The sequence below is a fragment of the Pyxicephalus adspersus genome, chromosome 1 (genome assembly GCF_032062135.1).
Source record: "Pyxicephalus adspersus chromosome 1, UCB_Pads_2.0, whole genome shotgun sequence".
NCBI lineage: Eukaryota > Metazoa > Chordata > Amphibia > Anura > Pyxicephalidae > Pyxicephalus > Pyxicephalus adspersus.
Genome location: NC_092858.1, coordinates 41,639,307 through 41,658,156, shown reverse-complemented (window position 1 = coordinate 41,658,156; position 18,850 = coordinate 41,639,307). Strand labels below are relative to the sequence as shown.

Sequence of the window (18,850 nt, the reverse complement as noted above, 5' to 3'; positions counted from 1 at the left end):
GTAAAACAATATTGAGCAAATGGATGCAGAAGCAAAGTAGAAATTTATCATGAAAAAGGATCCAAAGGAGAAACAAAAAATAAATGACTAAGAAATGCAAAAGACAGAAAATGATTTCCTTATTGACCCTTTGGAGAAAAAGGGGAAAATGATGGTTGCAGAGATATACATACTATGGACAGGGGAAGAGAGGTGGAAGAGCAAGAATGTAATATATATATATTGTTCTCTATGTAGGGGGTTCATCAGAAAAATGTTACCATTGCATTATTCTTTTACCAAGAAGATATATATATACACACACAAGTCAACATAAGTCAACATGAGTTATGGGAAGTGTAGGTCTCCTTAGATTCAAAGAACTAAAGCATACTTTTTAGTAGCCTCACCCCTTTAATATTATTATTATTACTATTATTATTAATAATATTATTAAACAGGATTTATATAGCGCCAACATATTACGCAGTGCTGTACAATAAATAGGGGTAGCAAATGACAGGTACAGACAGTGACAAAGAAGGAGAGGACCCTGGCCAGAAGAGCTTACAATCTCTTGTAAGATTGTAGGATTGTAAGAGGAGGGAAGTCTTACACAACAGAAGGGGAGATATAGCCAGTGAAAAACAGACCCCCACATGGGTAGATATTATGATAGCTTTTAATTTTAATAAAATTCTAAGAAAATCCTATTGTGTGTGACTGATAACACTTCTGATTCTCTTGGAACCTACCATGCGCCTAGGTAAAGGTATTGATTTTGGTTAGGTCAGGAAAGTCAGAGTTTTACCACAAAGATTGAATAGAACAGGAGAGTGGAGGGCTTCTCTAAAAACAAACTTCAAACAAAAATATAATCTAGAACAGCCATATTGCTCCCCAAATAGCATTTCTTACTTTTTTATGAGGCTTTATTTGAAAACAAAACTCTTATCATATGTGCAGATTTGCTTGGTGAGACCTTTTGACAATTTTAACAATCCGTTATATTTCACTTACAGTTCATTCATTTCACCATGTACTTTGACCCCTGCCTCTGTGCCTCTTGCTGACCCTGTTGTGTTTCAAGGACATGCTGTGAAAACATAAGACCAAGCTTCCCATGTATTGTTTGGCTCTCGCTAACATCCACAACATTTCCTGTTCAGCTCTGAACCCAAGCCAGGATCTGGCGGTGCAGCTATGTAGATTATGCTAAACACTCAACACTACCTAAGCAGGGTATAGGCCAAGGCAGTTACCAGCATCATGTAGAGAGCAAACCGTTATGGAAGTTCATCTTCCCTAAAAAAGATTAGATTGGCAAAATAAACAGCATAGCTGACAACTGCTACAACAATTTAAATCTTTAGCACCTAGGGCAATCCATGTTTACTTAATCCAACTGCAGATACAGAATTTGTGTGTCATCAAATTGATTACTTTGTCCTGTAAAGTCCCATCAATCCTTGTCTATACATTGTGTACTGACAACATGACAACCTTGTATTGATAAAGGGCTAAGGCTTTCATGATAGTGCTGCTTCTGCTCAGGTACTTTACATGCTGTACTGGCAATGTGGAAAGCTTCCAAACTCTAATATCTTTGAAATTTGTTTTAATAAAACTGACATTAAGTTCAGGTCCTAAAGAAGGCACGTTGGTCTAACATAGAATTTTTACTTACCTCCACACACAGGTCAGTCTTCCTCTTGCAGCACTGCGGACATCTGGCGCAGTTCCAAGGAGCAGACAGCAGGGACGTCTCAACCTGTATTTAGTGTAGCAAGCAAGACCTAACAGCTGTTTCTGCAGAACAGCGCCATCAAAACATAACTGGCCAAACAGTGTACTTCAGTCCCTGGATTGAAATTGTATCTGAAATTCATGCCAGAAAACTGAAGGAAATAGATTATAGATGGCCGGATTTGTGATTGTCAACTGTACTCCTGATAGAACACATGAATGTGTGCCACAGAAAACGAACAAGAGCATACTCCTTGTTTTGCACAATATAAAGTATGTCTTCCATTGTGTGGAATGTGACCCTGTGGGCCCTGTCCTGGGTCTACATGGGTTTTCAACAGCCAAGCTGGTAAAGGAAGCAACTTTAAAACAGGATAGTAAATGAACCCTTGAGACAACAGATCTTGTCAGAGTGGCAGCCAGCACGGGACATCTGCTCTGAACAGGGCATTAAAAAACCTCCCAGGAATGCAATGGTGTTTTCCATTCCCTATAAATGAAATGAAGGAAGGGGTGGTACAGGACATCCTGGCTAAGTCAGCCCACTATATATTTGCCGGGTGACATTGGTAAATCACCTGCACTTAAAGCTCTAGATAATGGAATAGGAACAGAGAGGATGAGCAGCAGACACAGGAGGAAAATGAAATCCCTATGTACCATACATAACATTTTTCATGGAACATGTTGCCTCACACCCAAAGTTCACCTGAGCAAGGAATCGGCAGCCAAAATCAAAGAACTTCCGTTCATATAGGTGTACACTGTAACAGACCAGAAGGATCTGCTTGCTTTATTGTACAGCACTGCGTAATATGTTGCACTATACTACTGTTTATTAACAATATTAATAATATAAACAGAAGGGTATGCTTCCCGGGCTGTGTTATGTTTTTTTACCTAGGGCCCTTCACCTGCAGGTGGCGATATAATCCATAGGGTGACCAATCTGATGCAGCTCCTCCAGTTAACATAAGACAAAACAATGAAGACAATTAGGCATTTATTAGGTGAATAGGTTATGATAAGCCTTATGTGTCTTCTGTAAAGTATCATGCAGACTGGAAGGGGTATTACTTTAAAGCAATAAACTGTGCTGCATGCAAATTAGAGGACACAAAATATTTTTCACCAAATTTTTACCAAAAAAAATCTCAATTTTGTTTATAAGAATAGAGGCTTTGCTTGGAATATTTTCAGCAAAATGTATTGAAGCCAGATTCAGTTTTACAACTCATCCAAACTACATACTCACACATAAAGTACATGTACACTTAAACTAGGTCAGTAAATCTAAACACCAAAACAAAAAGACCAATATTACAAGTAATATTTTTCAGAGGCAGCCTCTGTCAGATTGTTGCTTAGGAAGGCTTTATATCAGGATATGTCTTTGCATTTGTATATTACTATACCCTTCAAGCATGCACACAGTAAGCTCACATCACTAAGATTTTGGTTTTAGTTTCTTGTAAATGTAACATGTGCCATCATGGTCATACACAATCCTATAAAAAAAAAAACATTGCAAAAATGTGTTTTATATTTTTTTTATTCTAAATTAAACTCACATGATGTGATACAAAAAGAAAAGTCACAATCTAAAAATGTTTACAAAATATACAAAACTTTACAGTGATCATTATACCGTATGTTTAATATTAATACATACCGTATGTTTAATATTAACAATGTCTACAGTAACTATTAAAAAAATGAGTTAGAGGTAATTCTAAATTCCCTAAAATATTTCACTGCATACAATCTGTTGAACACAATTCTAATGACATTATGGTAATAAACTTTTTGGGAAAGAACCCAGGTGTGCAAAATAACATCTGCATGAACTTTAATCCATGCGTTACAGAATGTTTCCTTACAGCAATTGTGACCTCCAGTGGCCAAAACAAATATAACTTTGTGTCATGTCAAGGTGGAATTTTACATAGTAACGAATCTAAATAAATGTGTAAACTTGCAGAGATCCATGATTTTTCTACTATCAATGGTATGGAGCATAGATCAATTTAAATTCTGTATGAAAATAATGGCATGTAGTTAAAAGAATGGTTAACCAATCTAATCCAATGGTGGAAATCCTGGTAGCACGTGGAATGTCTACCACAGTATCAGGTAAAGCACATCTACACAAAACATAGCATTGGAAAACCTTTTTCCTAATGCAGTTGATACTGCATATGCAACATTTTGGGTTCAAGCGCCCCCTCCTTTATTGTAGGGGGTAGGGGACAATATACTTACCCTACCTCTGGCTTCTTTGGTGCAGGGGATGATATTATCCTTTTTTTGATAAGATCCCAGGGAATGGTGATCTCTCTAAATCTTAGAGGTGTTTAGCACAGTGCAGGGAAAATCTTCTCCAAGAGATTTGGAGTACTCCACATCCCCTAGATTTTGTTGGAAGGAGGATAGCAACCTTACCTAGATGCTGTGGGTGAAAGCTAAGGGAAATGTTAGTATTCTACCTTTTAGCCCCCCCCCCCCCCCCTCATGTTTATTCTTTTTATTCTTTATTTACCTAGTGAAGGGGCTCTTTATCTGCAATGCAATGCTCAAAGTAATAATTGTATCATGTAGTTGTAAGAACTAGAATGTAGCATTGACATAAGGTGTATATAGCCCATTTTTTAAAACCTGGTGATTTTGCCAGAAATTGGGGACAACAAACTTAATGATGAGCAGGCTAAGGAGATGTTGTGTAGTCACAACCAGGTACAAAAGCCTACTGGCTGACAAGTGTATGAGATATGTTTTTCAATGATATACCATACACATGGATATGAGGGAAGCGTAATAGTTTGGTGGTTAGATTGTTTCAAAAAACCATATGTCTTATCTCTAAAGATGATGTTATCCAATATATAAACCTATAAATGTGTTATTTTGTGGCAATGTAAATAAAGTTTACAACCCCAATGTAAATGATAATATACTAATAACATTTAATAGCATATGCTGTAGTTTAAAGAAAAATCTATGTAACAAACTACTGGTTTGGTGGAGAGAACAATACTCCAAATACAGCTGTCTGCATTACCATCGGAACTGCTCTCAAACAGAATTCCAAATCATAACTCCATCTTAGCCATTTAATTCCAATTACAGCCATGCATGCCATCGTGAACATGTCAGTATTCACAATGGCTGCAAGCAGCTAAAGAACAAGGAGACAAAAGTTAGAATCCAGCTTTATGTTGCCCATAGAGGTCAGCACCTGAGACACAAATGTCTCCTTGTTTTGTGGAGGAATTGCCCTGCATGCAATCAGCTTCCAATGACAATAATCATTACATGGATAAATGCTGGATGCAACCTCTGAAAGAGCCTCTTTTGAGATAAATGGCTAAAAATTACTGCATTCTTTTCCAGAAAACTATTACAGTATAGAGCCTTAAGTAACAGTTGAAACTTCCACAAACATATGTATTATTATCATGTATAAAGGACATTATTACAGAAACATATGTATGCATTTTAGGTGTGGCAGTTGCAGCACACAGAAATAAATCCTCCCTTATACATTACTTATCTGGGTTTTTTGGGATTGTTAGCATTGATGAGAAGTTGAATAACACACATGGAAAATACATTGTAAGGCACTGACCTTGTTCAGATGGAAATGTTAGTGAAGGATAAATGTAGAAATGATGTCAAATGCTCTTGAATGAAATATAAAGGATACCTAAACCCAAGAACAAAAACATGATTGCAACTTACTAGTCTTTAGATATGGTGGATGAATTGGTTTTCTTTTTCATGCTAAATGCATTTTCCTCAAGTACAGAAAATATCTGTTGCTCTTGCCAGAAATGTAGTGTCCATGTACAGACTTTTAAAACAAAGTTTTTCAGCTTTTTATGTCATGTTCTGCAAACTACAAATCCCCTTTCCATGAAATGGAGATAGAGAAGAGTTATTTGTAGTCCAAATTAGAAGAGCAGATGGTATTCCTCCATAGATACACTAAAGTGACCATTATTGATCAAAGACAGTAAAAGTATTATTGGCAGGATCAAAAGGCAGGTCAACTCTAGGTCTTATGCACCTTTAATGGGGGGGAGTGAAAAATGAAAACTAATGAAGCCACTACATCTAAGTACTGCAATATTTTGTGTTTAAAACCAGACAATGGTCGTCCTACAATCACACAGTAGTACAGAAAAACATTCAACAAGCAAATGGCAGTTCATTAAACACTAATATTAGCACATAGAACTAGGAGACTGCCTGGAGGTGATTCTAGACCAATACTGGGTTCTGAGTAACCAAAGTTCCTGAGTCTTATTTTTTTTTTTGTAGTGTTCCTATCCTACATAACATTGTGCTAGGCTTTACCAGTTGTAACAAAGTTACAAAGACAAGATTTGTTTTTAGAGGTTCACAAAGAAAGAAGATGGTAAGTGTGTGCACTGAAACACATGTTCTGCACTCTGTCAAATGAACCAGGAGCTGTTTATTGCACATGAACCTTGTAACATCGGTCTACAGGATTCCTGTACAGGTGCACAGGAATCGCTGACAAGCCTTACAACGTTTTGTAAAACAGCTCATAAAAATAATTGGGGGGTGCAGGAGGTAGTCAACAAAATATTTTAATGCCATCCCCTCTGTGAAAAAGCTGAAATTAGGGCAACACAGAACATATTGGCTGCTAAGGATCAAAAATTGTTTTTCCAGATTGCAATTTTCTGCTAATTGGAGGCAAAAATCACACTTGACAACACCCAGTGACAAAGAAATGACCCCTGTAATATACATTCTAACAAACCTATTGTGCCTCCATATTGTTAGGAAGGTTGTGTGGATTTGAAAGAGGTAAAGTGGAGACTATTAGCATACCACCAAAAATTATGGAGAAACAAGGACTGGAAACATAGATCTTGGCTAGCGTCACTAACTGCTGGCTCAAAAATACATTAGGATTCCATCCCTGCTTTTCTATCAATATAATATTCATCTTACAAGATGAGATGTCTTATTAGTGTCAGTTGCCATACCAGAAAATAGGAGATTTTCTCCTACATAAAGAACATACTTTGTAAAAGCTAGAGTATTGCACAAATTATTTCAGAAATACAATGAAAGTCTAATGCATAACATTAAATGGTTTATTCCATACAAAGATAGCCTTTGCTGGCCATTCTACAAAATTTAAAGGCATATACAGCTTTGTAAGAGAATATCTTGCACCATCATGGTACCATTTCTGTACCATTTTAAATCAGGAGGAGCTTGTCCAGGAGGTATTTTTATGCTGGTTAAGCCTTTGTGATTAGTTTAAAGCCTAGTTTTACCTGTGTATCATTGCCCATATACAAAAATATAGCAAACACAAGGGCTGAAAATACTCTGATCACAAATGGATGAATAAATCAATAGCCAGATATTTTTTTTACCAGTTCATTACCATGCTTCTTGAGACATAATCACGACTTTACAGTTTGTAGCCTACACAGGGACAGATCATTTTTCTGTGAGCATAAAAAAAAATTGTATCATCTTTATTTTGAATCTACATTATCCCTAATTTTTAGGCTCCCTATAATTGTAGATGTTCCTATTTCCTCACGTGTTCATTTTTTTATGAACAATATTGTGAACTATCTGCTGAAAACTGTTTGTAATAGATGAATATCAGTGTGAAATGACAATAGTGCTGGTTTAACCTGTAAAAATACTAGGGCCTCTATTTATTAAACTGGGAATCAGATATTTCCTATTGGGAATCTTCCATGTGTTTCAGTGGCACTAGGAAATGTTAGATTCCCTGTCTTATAAATAGAGCCCTATATGTGTGTATGAGGAACCAAGGAGAAAATTATCATAAATACTGTAAGGTAGGGGGAAATCACTTTGTATATACTATGCAAGTAGCTTCATGAAATTCAATGTGAATCCAGATTACCTTCATAATCTACTCCATCAACTCTCTAAAAAAACACATACTGGCTACAGAGCATTTTTAATAATATGTAAAATTAGACTTTTTCAAATCTTGATGGTTTAGTCATAAATTCTATCACTAAACACTCCTGAGTGCCAGCATTTCCTAGGCACAGGTTTCTGATACAGAACTGCTTTTATGCGTCTGACTACTGAAGCCATAAACCGTTAATACATTTGCAAGGAGCAAAATATGTATCAAGGCTACATACTGTAAATAAAACAGTGCTTAGTGCTTCCATGTATTCTATAATCTTTTGGGTCAGGAAGTAGAAAATGACATTTAGGATCAAAGTTGAGGCCCTGTGTACAGGTGCCAGGTCCAAAATGGCTCCACAGACATTGATGTGAAATATGCACAAAGTGTTTGCACTTTAGAACTAACTTAGTTAGTTAGTTAAACGTTTTGGGCTAAATCAGGTTGGTAAAGTCTAGCTTCTAAGAAAAAAAAAGCTCACTGGGAGTAGTAAACAATAAGAATATTAAAGACCCACTATCGCTGAAATACCTTTAGTTGCCCTGGCTCTATTCAGCCTGGAAGAGGATACCTTGTCAATGCAAAAGCATCATGGAACCCCCCCTCCCTTTCTGTGTTCCACTGGACTGGCCTAAAGTCTTCTAAAATGTAGTTCTAAAACACACATATGGAAAGAGCCATTACGGGCTGAGGAGATAAGCTTGAAACTGAACATTAGGCTTACCAACAAATGCAAAGGATCACACTTCAGATAAAAACACAACAGTAATACCCGCAGTGTTCTCCCAGCCCCTTTAAGCCGGGGGCATCCTAATGATTCATTTTTAGCAGTGCCCAGGCTAATATATTCTGCAAGAATGGTAGCAGCAAAAAAGACCTAGCAGAGAACGTACAATGGCACACCTATTTCCAAGGCTACGTCTACACGTTCAATAATTGTCATTGACAAGGATCCTTCACAATCCTTTCCAACGACAAAAGACTGAAGGAGAGCTGTGTGTGTGTGTATGGGGAGGGGGGGGAATTTAAAGTAGCATCCCATTGCACTCTCTTCCCTTCACTTAACATTGTGATCACTAGTGGATCCACCAGGACAGATGAGGATATGTATGTTGGTACAAGCTGATTGCTATGTAGCTAAAGGTAAAGCATTTTACAAATCTTGCCATTTTACACACACAGCCTTTCTGCCTACCTTTAAACACACAGTATGTCTGGTTTAAACATATTGGAAAAGAAACAATTATGCTTTTTTTTTGTGTCTTCTTAAAAATACATATAAACGTTCATTTTAGACTCAGAACATTGCACTTAGACATTGGCTAAGTCTTAACCGAGGTAATAATGTAAGAAAATACTATTATTGTTAAGAACCGGTGAACAGAAAATGATGATACATGGCACCTTTGAAACAATTACATTTTCTGAAATATATGTCATGTATGAAGTGTGTAAAGTACAGTCTTTATTTTCCTTCTAGCAATCAATCAGCCTTCCCATTTTGTGTAGTCAGCTACAGCTATAAATGTAATCCGCAGTTAGGAGCGAAATTAAATCTCAAAGGGAGTCGAATTTTCTTAATCAATTTACAAATCTAAAAAAAGAGGTTCCCAAAACGTATTGTAATCTGGTATTTTGAGAACATTGATGCTAGATAAAGGGAACAACTTCACTGGTATACAATGTTCAACCTCAGGGTTAGTGTAGAAGATGCCTTAAAAATCACCTAGGCTAAAATTGCTGGCCTCTCCTAGAAACTGCTGGGCTGAATGGATTTTAGGTCTTTGATACTTTACATTGCCTGTAAGCAATTCTGTAATTCTTACTTCTCTCTATTGTTATTGGCTGCATATTGGGGAAGTTTAGGGACCTTCCCAGGACTTTTTTAAAATTGAGCTGTTAAAAAAAAAACAATAAAATAAAAACATTTTAGTGCACACAAACACAACAAAAACTACATTTTTCAATAAATAAAACAGATAAAAGTTGGTAAAGGTAAAAGGAAGTTTAAACATGGACTCTAAAAATAATAAATTAACTCTAACATGCATGAAGATACATAATCTGTATTGCCCAAAGGTGTTTACATGGTAATGGTGTACCAGTATGTGCAGTGTTCAACCCAGAATTTTTTTAAAGCTGGGTGGGAAGAAATTGTGGATTCACTAGAAGGAATCTATAAGGAATGATTGATTTACTAGAAGGATGATTGATTTACTAGAAGGATGATTAACATGTGTTCATTCAAACTTCGCCCCTCAGCATCCTAAATCACTTTGTAGCCATACTGGACATCTGTATAAGTAGGACAGATGCAAAACACAGCCAGGTGAATAAAAAGCCAAAAAAGGCAGGTCAGCAATGCGGGTTTTCTGCACTCCTTCCTTTACAGCTTATTAAATCATCACTCCACCCAAATATTTACAGAGGTAAAGCACTGAAAGAAGGTAAAGCTAAGTTGTAAGAAAAAATTATTCACATAGGAATGTATGGGATCATATGTAATTATTTCTTCCCTCTTCTGTTATTGGCTGCATAATATAGGAAAGTTTAAGGAATTTCCCCAAATTTTTTAAATTGGGCTGTAGTAATAAAAAACATAAACTTTGTACAAATGTGTATGACACCTACATTTGTAGTAAAGTAAAAAAAGCAGAGTTGAGTGTAGGAAAATCATTATATTGTTTTTTTGGGTTTTGGCATTCTTAATAAACATTTCACACATCAGAGTCTATCAGTCCTTAGATGTGGTGGCTTTTTTCAAGCCTATTTTACTTTTATTCCACTTCATGGTGCCAATAACACACTTCCATTCCCAGGATGACAATGCTCATTCATCCTTCTATATAGGACAACAAAGACAAAATAGGAACACAGAACACTGCCCTTCTCTTACTGTCCATTAACACATAGAGGTATGGCTCTGTAATCCTCAGATAGAACAATATAATTGATAACAGACAAATAACATAGGAAGTTATCAGCTCACAAGATTCCTGGCAAGATCAACAGTTTTTTTTTTTAAGTTATCTGACTGGTATATTCAACAAAACAAAAGGGCCCAATTAAGAAACGTTTTTGTATGGGTTTAGATATTCTGTAACTATTCATCCTACATTACAAGTGCTTCCACAATAGTTCTGCACGTGCAGAACTACATCTCCATCTTACTTTACCACCAAAACAAAAGTATTTGTTTTAGACAGTTAATACAAGCAGACCTTTTTCCTTTAGGAATAGTTTTTCTATAGGAATAATTAGTAAACACGTAAAATTATTATTCATTAGGGTGGGAAGACATACTCTGTTATTTTGCTTAGATGGATACCACAGTTATTATTTTCTGATTTGTGCAAGACCCTAACCTGGCTAGCTGAGGCAAACAAGCAAAACTGATGTATTCAGGCCAACATTTGCAGTGAACATCAATTGCAACATATAAATTAAAGTAAAAGGTGAATCGGTCAAGACTTCTTCCCAGTGATGTGAGTGTCTAATGGCCTAAGGAACATAAATTAAAGTAAACAAGAAAAGCACACATATAAAGAAATGAAATTTAGTAGCAACCTGTTAAAAACAATGAAATACCTTCGGTGTTCAACTGCCACATTGAGATGGGTCCAAATAAAAACAGGAATTGAAAAAAATAAATCAATCAGCTATCAGCATTCTTATCTGTTTCTTTGGAGTGGATAGTGTACATGAATGTTTGGTCAATAGTGAAGTCTGAGGGCAGGTTCCCTCTATGCACTGCTATGTGTTCACCCATGAGGTTTAAGGTGGAGCTGTAGTGTCCACATACGGTGCACCTATACATAAGGGCTCCCGCATGCGTCTTCAAATGGCACTTGATGGTCGATCGGCCTCGGAAGAACTTAAGACACACTTTACACTGATAAGGCTTTTCTCCAGTATGTATGCGCCTGTGATAATTAAACTCACTAGTATGGGAGAAGCATTTTCCACAAACCTTACAAGTGTATTTGCTGTGGCCTGTCTGTCCTACAACTGAATGGTCATCTACAGTAAAATCCTCAGGAACTTTTCTCTTAGACAGTGGAATCTGAAGCTGGGAAAATTCAGAGAATCCGGGACGGTCTACAGGAACACTGCCACATCGGTGCTGACTGAGGTGCTGTCGGTAAGTTGTTTCTGACTTAAAACCTTGGGAGCAAAGGTGGCAGCGGAATAATGCTTCTTCCCCACTCTGATGGACAGCCATATGCTTTTCTAGCAAATGGCGATCAAGGAAGCTGCTTGCGCAGAGAGAACAAGAGAAAACAGATACAGACATATGTGACAAAACATGCCACATGAGACTACAAAGTGTTGAGTGCCTCTGATCACACAGTACACAAGAGTTGTTTTTGTTATTGAGGTGCTCCAAAGCATGAGACCGCACAGAATGAAAGTCACGTAACATGGTCCTATGGCATGCTCCACACTGAAGTTCGGTACCTAGTGCTCCCACAAATGTGTTGACTTCACCAGGAAGTGGCTGACCTGGCTGAACAATTATATTATGCTCTGAGGTAACACCTTCTTGTCCTCTGTGAAGAGTAAGTTGCCACTGGCTGAAAAACTTGTCTTCACACATATCACATGAAAAGAGAAAGATGCCAATATGTGATAGGACATGAGTAATCATAGCACCGCGATCATGAAATCGGGCCTGGCAAACTTTGCAGCTACCTTTAACTAGATCTACATGTTCTCGAGCATGCTGGCGAATACGTTGTAGATTAGGTTCCAGCACTTTCTTGCACACTTGACATGGCATAGCTTTACCACTCTGATTTTCTCCCTGCCCAAACAATAAAAGTTCATCTTCACTACCATCACTCAATTCAATAATTTCCCCAGAAGGACCAGAGTCTTCATCTCCTCCTTCATCAAACTGCAAGGTTTCCTCTTCCAGATCATCCAATTGGAGATCACCCATAGCTTCAAAACCTCCAGTAGAGTCCTTTAAATTTCCACTAATAGCAGAATCCCCTGGAAAATAGACTGTTTTATTGAAGTCCCCATTTTGATGGGTTTTATAAGGAGGACAAGTACTTGTTGGACCAAATCCAGTGTTCACTGCACAATGCGAGGACTGGTACTTTGCTGAAGAACTTTCCTCCTCTGTTTTTGCCGGCAGTGGAAAGTGTGCAGTTTGATTAATATTAGCCTCATGTTCTCCTTTCAAGGAACCAGATACAGTTGTCTGCATAATAAAATGTTTTTCTGTAGAAGGAAGATGGTTGTCCACTCCATTGCCCTTGGAATCAGTTTGATTATGATCTGTTGAAGCAGCACTTAGAGTACCTGAACGTCCTTCACTGGAGGACACAGAGCACTGGTTCTTGTGTCCTGAAGAGCCCTCTAGATCAGGAAAGGTTGCATGGCATGCTTTTATCAAGTCTGCCATACCAAGTTTCTCAGCAACTTCATAAATCACTCCCACATTAATGAGGTCAGTGAAAAGCTCTGAAGTGTAGATAAAGCTTAGGACTTTCTCAAAATTAGTTGGGGTAATGAAATCCACCACATAAGTTCGAGCAATATCCAAATCAGCGTTTAAGAATAATTTTTGAAAATAAGCAGCCGCAGAGCCAAGCACAGCTTTATGAGCGGGAAAAGATCTATTTCCCACAACTATATTCACATCACAAAATGTTCCAGACAAACGAGATTGGTTCAGCTCTCGTAGAAGGTTGCTGGGATGGTCTCTGCTGTTAAGTTTGATTCTCATACCCATCTTTATATCTTGGTGATGATGAAAAAGCCTTGTGCAAGATCTTCAAGCCTGGCCCTTTAATCTGGTTACTTCTTCCAGAAATGAAGTGGCACCTCATCCCCCTTCTAATGAGCTGTGAGGAAATATCTAAAAAATAAAGATAATAAGTATACACATTTTTCAGAATGAGCACAAGCTTGCATCCTACATATTTATTTCACTTTGAACTGAAATATCCAAAGCAAGCTTCACCAAGCTCCTAATACATATCAACTTGTTACTTTATATGTGAATATGCTATTGAGTCCTTATATTTACATAAAAAAACATATAGCAGAAAATAGGGTATTTTTAGAGAGCACATACTATGGCAGTGTGTGTTTGTTGTGACTTTCTAGTTCTCAAAAAGCTTGCTTCTTCTTTTACGGAACTAAATACAGATCAGTGTAACAGTTACAAGATGGAGACTGTATTAAACTGCAACCACTTAGCCTATCTGCTTAAGTGACCCAAATAAAGTTGCTAGCTGGTTTAAAGTGCAGAGAAGTTTTTGCACATACTGTTACTCCGACAGCTCCCCAAGGGCCTGCTAAGACAAAATATTAGTCAGTTTTAAACTAAAGTTCTAGAACTTCTTTGTAGTAACAAGCCTAATGCCACCTTGCTTTCCAAACTTTCCTAATAGCCAGTGAGGCAGCATATGATAGTAATGGGCCAATAAATGTGTGCAAAGCCTGACAGACCAAAGCGTTCAGATGTTGTAGGGACAAGGTGAGAAGCTCCAGTTATGTACAGAAAAAAGTTGCATACAATTACAAGATTATTTACACTAAGCCATCCTATATAAGTATATCTGTTCTGTTCTATGGATCCTGTTAGCTTTTTTTAAACTATATCACATATATTTAGCATCACAGCCCCATACATTTTCATTTATAAGCCAAACTCTGAGCTACTGTTTAGGGCTACTATGGGTCCATTTCCAGTGGCCTGTGTCTTGAAACACAATTGTGATGAAGGTCCCCTGGTAACAGCATATTTGATTCCCAGGGTAAGTTGATCACCATGCCCTGAATATTAGGAGGGCATCTCAGTACTTGTGATTCCACAAAGAATGAATTGCTGTCTCGCCAACGGCAGGGTATTCTACTCCTGATCACACTATAACTTTTGAAATCAAATCCAAATGCCACACTTCAAAATATTGCACTTCTGCATTTATTAAAAAGATGTCACATTCACCGTCCTGAGCTCCTCCCGCTGGTGCGCTTTATCCTTGCTTGGACTCTAGGACTAAAAGTAACCAAAGCTGAAATGCATTAGCGGGAGAAGTTCAGGCAAATGTATGTGAAATCACCCAACAAATGCCAAGACAGAGGACTTTGGAGTCGGAAATTTGTATTTTTTCTTGTATGCACTGGCCATAGGGAACAAACCTGTGACTTTGACAGCAACAGTATTAAAGATGCAGAGCTGAATGGAGGCCCAGAGGCGAGCATTGTTAAACTGTAAAAGCTTGTTAACGCAAGAGCAGTGCTTTGATGGTAAATAGGCCAAAAGTTCCCTTAGACCAGGGGTCTGCAACCTGCGGCTCCGGAGCCGCATGTGGCTCTTCAGCCTCCTTGTTGTGGCTCCCTTCGGCTGCCGCGGGGAGATCTCTGATGGGGGATCCCCTTCCTCCCAGGACACTGTGGAGGAGGGGGATTCCCTATCCGGTGTTCTAATGAAAAAAATCTACCAGTGAAATAAATGTACCACGGGGCGTGTACAAATGGGTCTGTACAATGACATCCCCCTCCTTTGAACCCCAATTCCTCTGGAATGGGGAGATGTACAAAACCAAAAATGTAGGTGCAAGTGGGGGACACCTGTGACTAACACCCCCTAAAATTTAATTGCTAGGCTATCATCAGAACATAAAGAACTCTGCCCATCAAAAAAATCTACCGTTACACATTGCTGGAGGCACCTGAACCCCAATTTCTCTGGAACAGGAAGGGGGTACAGGTGAACAAAATTAGAGGTGCAAGTGGGGGACACCTGTGGCTAACACCTCCTAAAAACTCCACCCATCAAAAAACCCCTACCCTGTTACACATTGTTGGAGGCTTCTAGCACCTAAACCCCAATTTATCTGGAAATGGGGGTACAGGTGAAAACAAGTTGAGGTGCAAGTACGGGACACCTGTGGCTAACACCTCCTAAAAATTCATAAAAACTCTGCCTATCAAAAAAATCTACCCTGTTACATATTGCTGGAAGCATCTAGCATCTGAACCCCAATTTCTCTGGAACGGGGGGGGGAGGCGGTACAGGTGACCAAAATAGAGGTGCAAGTGGGGGACACTTATGGCTAACACCACCTACAATTGAATCGCTAAGGCATCGTCAGAAAATAAAGAACTCTGCCCATCAAAAAAATCTACCCTGTTACGTTAGAAGCCTCCAGCTTCTAATGTAACAGGATGATACGTTAGAAGCTGGAGGCTTCTAGGGGCATAGTTCAGTGTTTAATTTATTTCAAAGTAGGCCTACACATGCACACTTGTTGTAACAGGTAAAATAAAAAAAATATTAAAACTTTCTTAAGTTTATAAACTGTGTTATGTTTTGCGGCTCCAGACTATTTTTCTTTAGTGGAAGAGGAGGCAAAATGGCTCTTTTGATAGTAAAGGTTGCTGACCCCTGCCTTAGACCAATGCACCAGGGCTCGGAATATCAGTTGATCAGTGACATGAGCACACTGCCAACCATGACAGTCTTCACCAAAAATCTATCAAAAGCTTGGGCATTTTAAATCAATTTGTGATTGACATTTTAATTGACATTTTTAGTTGATTCTCTTCTCGCAACTTCTACTTCTATATTTATTTAGCAGAGAGGACTTTTTAACAACCACACTTCAATGTGAATGCTCCCTGCTTTTTACTATATTAGCAGGGAGGGCTCCCATTAGCTGGTGGATTTAAAAATCACTCATGGCTGAATAGAGGGTATCCAATGTTTGGGGTCTTTGGTGCACAATGGTAAACAAGTTAAACAGTGCACATTTACCTTGTACTATTCTGTATAGTGATTTTAACTTGTGCAGCAATCACAATACAAAATTATATTTGCCCCTCATGCCTTATTTTCCTCTCTATTCATTTCATAAAACTGGTTGAAACCATGCTCCCTTTGAGCAAGGCGACCCATTGAGTAACTGCTCTGCTGTACTCCTTGAACAGCGAACACCACAAATACATCAGTGCTGGCAGTAGTGGAAGTATCAGATCGTTCCTGTCCATCTACAACTCCATCACTTGACCATCAGACTATGCAAATATCATAACATGCTCCCTGAGAGTTCTTCCTAACATCTCACAGGCATCCTCATTATACACACTGCAATCACCAATGACCTAATGCAGCATGAAACGTCACATACGCACCTAACTTCCATAGGTTGCAACACTGGCTGCATCATTGATCCCTCCTCCTCCTCCTAGATAGGTATTTCTGAAAGATGAGCGGAGAAAGTATGACATCACGTCCTCTTCAAAATTCAATTTCTTGTGTTTGGAGAAAGTTGTAAAACATGGTGTGCTTGTTTGTACAGTATCTGGGGGAAGAAAGTTTAAGAGAAAAATAAAGAACACCTTAAAAAAATTAAAAGAACATATTTAAATAAGAATGTCGAGCAGGTACAGAACACAAAAATAATGCAACTCTGTATTCATTACTATATTATTAAATTTATTTTGTTTTAAATGGGAGCAGTGCAAGTACCCGAATTCATCCTGATATCAGCCTCTGAAATTCATACTGGGGGAGGGAAAAAGCAGCACAAGTAACCAATCACCTGTACTGAAGTAAAACTAAAGTATGTTACTAGAATGTTGCTCATTGGGAGACTGGGAAGACTGGGAGACTTATATGGTGTAATTTTATGATACTCCGTATCCTTTCCACTCTCTGGTCCAGGTCCTCTGCCAGCATAACAAACAAACTGCCTACTCGCCAGGCAGTGAGAAGCGTTAGTATTGATTTACATTTTTTCGAGTGCTACATTCAACAATTAAGGGTGGTTTGCCACCCCGACTATCCCCACAGACTTGAACTAAAACTGCTTGTCACCACTATGGAATAAATGTCAAGGGCTCCATTAATAAAACAGGGAATCAGACATTCCCTCCTGGGAATCTTCCAGGTCTATGTGCTTCAATGACAGTAATTGATCCCCACCAGGGAACGTTTGAAGGAATGTCAGATTCCCTGTTTTATTAATTGAGCCCTATGTGGGATTTTTTTCAATAGTTTGAATGAAAAATAAAAAAATCTTTGTTAGGATTTTGAAGACACTTGCAAATATCTACAAAAGTCTGGCACTTACCGTGCCAGTACCACTGGTGGAAGCTAAGCGGTTGCCAGTAAGTGCCCCAGAACAGTAATGCGAACTAAGCTTGAATTATTAATACCCTACACATTGAGTACAATAATACAATGCTACAAGTGATTACTCTTTACGAAACTGGAAGAAGGGTCAGAATACAAAGGCTCTGGAAATTTGGAGTATAATACAAACACTATTTAAAAATGGGTACCAAGGGTTTGGGAATAGAAAGTTGGATCAAAGGGGTTCAGTACAAAGCTGACACATTTATAGGGGTTATTCAATACCCATGGCACAAATGGTAACACTAAAACTGATATTTGTTGCCCCTCCCTAATCATGGGCTGGGAGCAGCAAGATCTGTAAGTGACCTGTAAGCAGAGAAACATTAGGTCTCATGAACTGCTAAACGGGGCGTGTTGTATGACAGATCCCATAGATATATTTCATCTGTATTTAGATATTTGGAAAGCCCCTCCCCTTCTGATTGGGAGCACAGAGCCTCCCATGATACATACGTCACACATCCCAGAAGGCTTCTGGCTGCTCCTTCTGCACATGCCCAATCTTGCGCATGCACAGGAGCTTTTTCTTCAATGGGGTTAACAAATAAATGGTGATCTTACGCATAGGCAGTGAGATCCGCACTCTTTTTTGCCAATCTACATCACCTAATTTCACAACTGTGTGATGTAGGAACTCGCTGGGAGGAAGAAATGAGTTTAGTTCCGCTTTATAATCAGACACCTGGATAAGAAGCGGATAAAGATGGCGATGCCTGGATTGGAGCGAGAACAAGGTGGTGTAAATAAAAAGTTGTAGTCAGGCAGGTAAGTTTATTTTCTTTGGGAAATGGTTGCATTGGCAGATTTGTATGTATGTATATTGCATTATGTGCAAATATATATATATACACACACATAATGCAATATACATACATATATTGTATCATGTATGTATGTGTATGTATTATATATGTATACAAATCATGAATGTACATTTGTACTGTGGTGGTGTGACATGGCCATTAAATGGGGAAACCTATATATTGTATTATATATGTATATTATATTATGTATGTGCCATGTAT

At 38.2% G+C, this 18,850-nt stretch overlaps 1 protein-coding gene across 1 annotated transcript in view; it reads right to left on the bottom strand.

The window, feature by feature from the left end:
• Positions 1-3,261: 3,261 nt before the first annotated feature.
• Positions 3,262-18,850, bottom strand: part of ZBTB39 (zinc finger and BTB domain containing 39) — a 16,921-nt gene continuing 1,332 nt past the window's right edge. The window contains exons 2-3 of the mRNA XM_072407805.1: positions 16,820-16,989; positions 3,262-13,535 (exon numbers count right to left, since the gene is read on the bottom strand). Of these exons, the coding sequence (XP_072263906.1) occupies positions 11,322-13,409 (2,088 nt within the window). The 5' untranslated portion in view covers positions 13,410-13,535; positions 16,820-16,989 and the 3' untranslated portion in view covers positions 3,262-11,321. The remainder of the gene's footprint in view (positions 13,536-16,819; positions 16,990-18,850) is intronic.